This window comes from Trachymyrmex cornetzi, unplaced genomic scaffold (assembly GCF_001594075.2).
Source record: "Trachymyrmex cornetzi isolate Tcor2-1 unplaced genomic scaffold, Tcor1.1 C3789308, whole genome shotgun sequence".
Lineage (NCBI taxonomy): Eukaryota > Metazoa > Arthropoda > Insecta > Hymenoptera > Formicidae > Trachymyrmex > Trachymyrmex cornetzi.
Genome location: NW_017294047.1, coordinates 1 through 601, shown reverse-complemented (window position 1 = coordinate 601; position 601 = coordinate 1). Strand labels below are relative to the sequence as shown.

Sequence of the window (601 nt, the reverse complement as noted above, 5' to 3'; positions counted from 1 at the left end):
ATGCTGTATGACTAAATCAATATTAATTAGAAAGAAGTATGTAAGTCAACGCAAAGGTCTTTTCTAATTTTTAATTTGTTTTTTAGGCAGAACATTACTTTTAACTTAACGTTCTACTAACTTTGATTGATTGAGAAATATGTCTGATCATTTAAAATATTGTAATATTAGTGATTCATCTGTTGAAATCAATACAGAAGATTATACTGACATTAATATTGAAGAAAAGAAGGGTGATGAGCTTCTCATCGAATTATACAGAGAACGTACATTTTTATACGATAAAAGTAATATTAACTTTAAAGATTGTTTAATGAAGCAAAATGCTTGGCTTGAGATATCTAAAATAATGACTCAAATTTGTGGTGAATATTAAATTTTATTTATTATAATTACGGATTTTAATATAATAAGTGATAATATACATGTATAAATTTATTTTTTGTCTAAAATTTTTCTGCTCAGGTGACATGTATAATCCTTCGTACTGCCAAAAAAGGTGTACCACATTAAGAGACCAATACAATAGAGAAAAAGAAAGATTGAAATTGAATCCAAAAGTGGAAGTGGTGCTACTAAGGCTATTCGATTTCCTTTTTTT

At 26.5% G+C, this 601-nt stretch overlaps 1 protein-coding gene across 1 annotated transcript; it reads left to right on the top strand.

The window, feature by feature from the left end:
* Window positions 1-118: 118 nt before the first annotated feature.
* LOC108770944 (uncharacterized) lies at window positions 119-580 on the top strand (the record flags this gene model as incomplete). Its single annotated transcript, XM_018522767.1, has 2 exons — window positions 119-365; window positions 466-580. Coding segments are annotated over exons 1-2 (341 nt in total), but the record flags the coding sequence as incomplete, so codon positions are not given.
* Window positions 581-601: the final 21 nt, after the last annotated feature.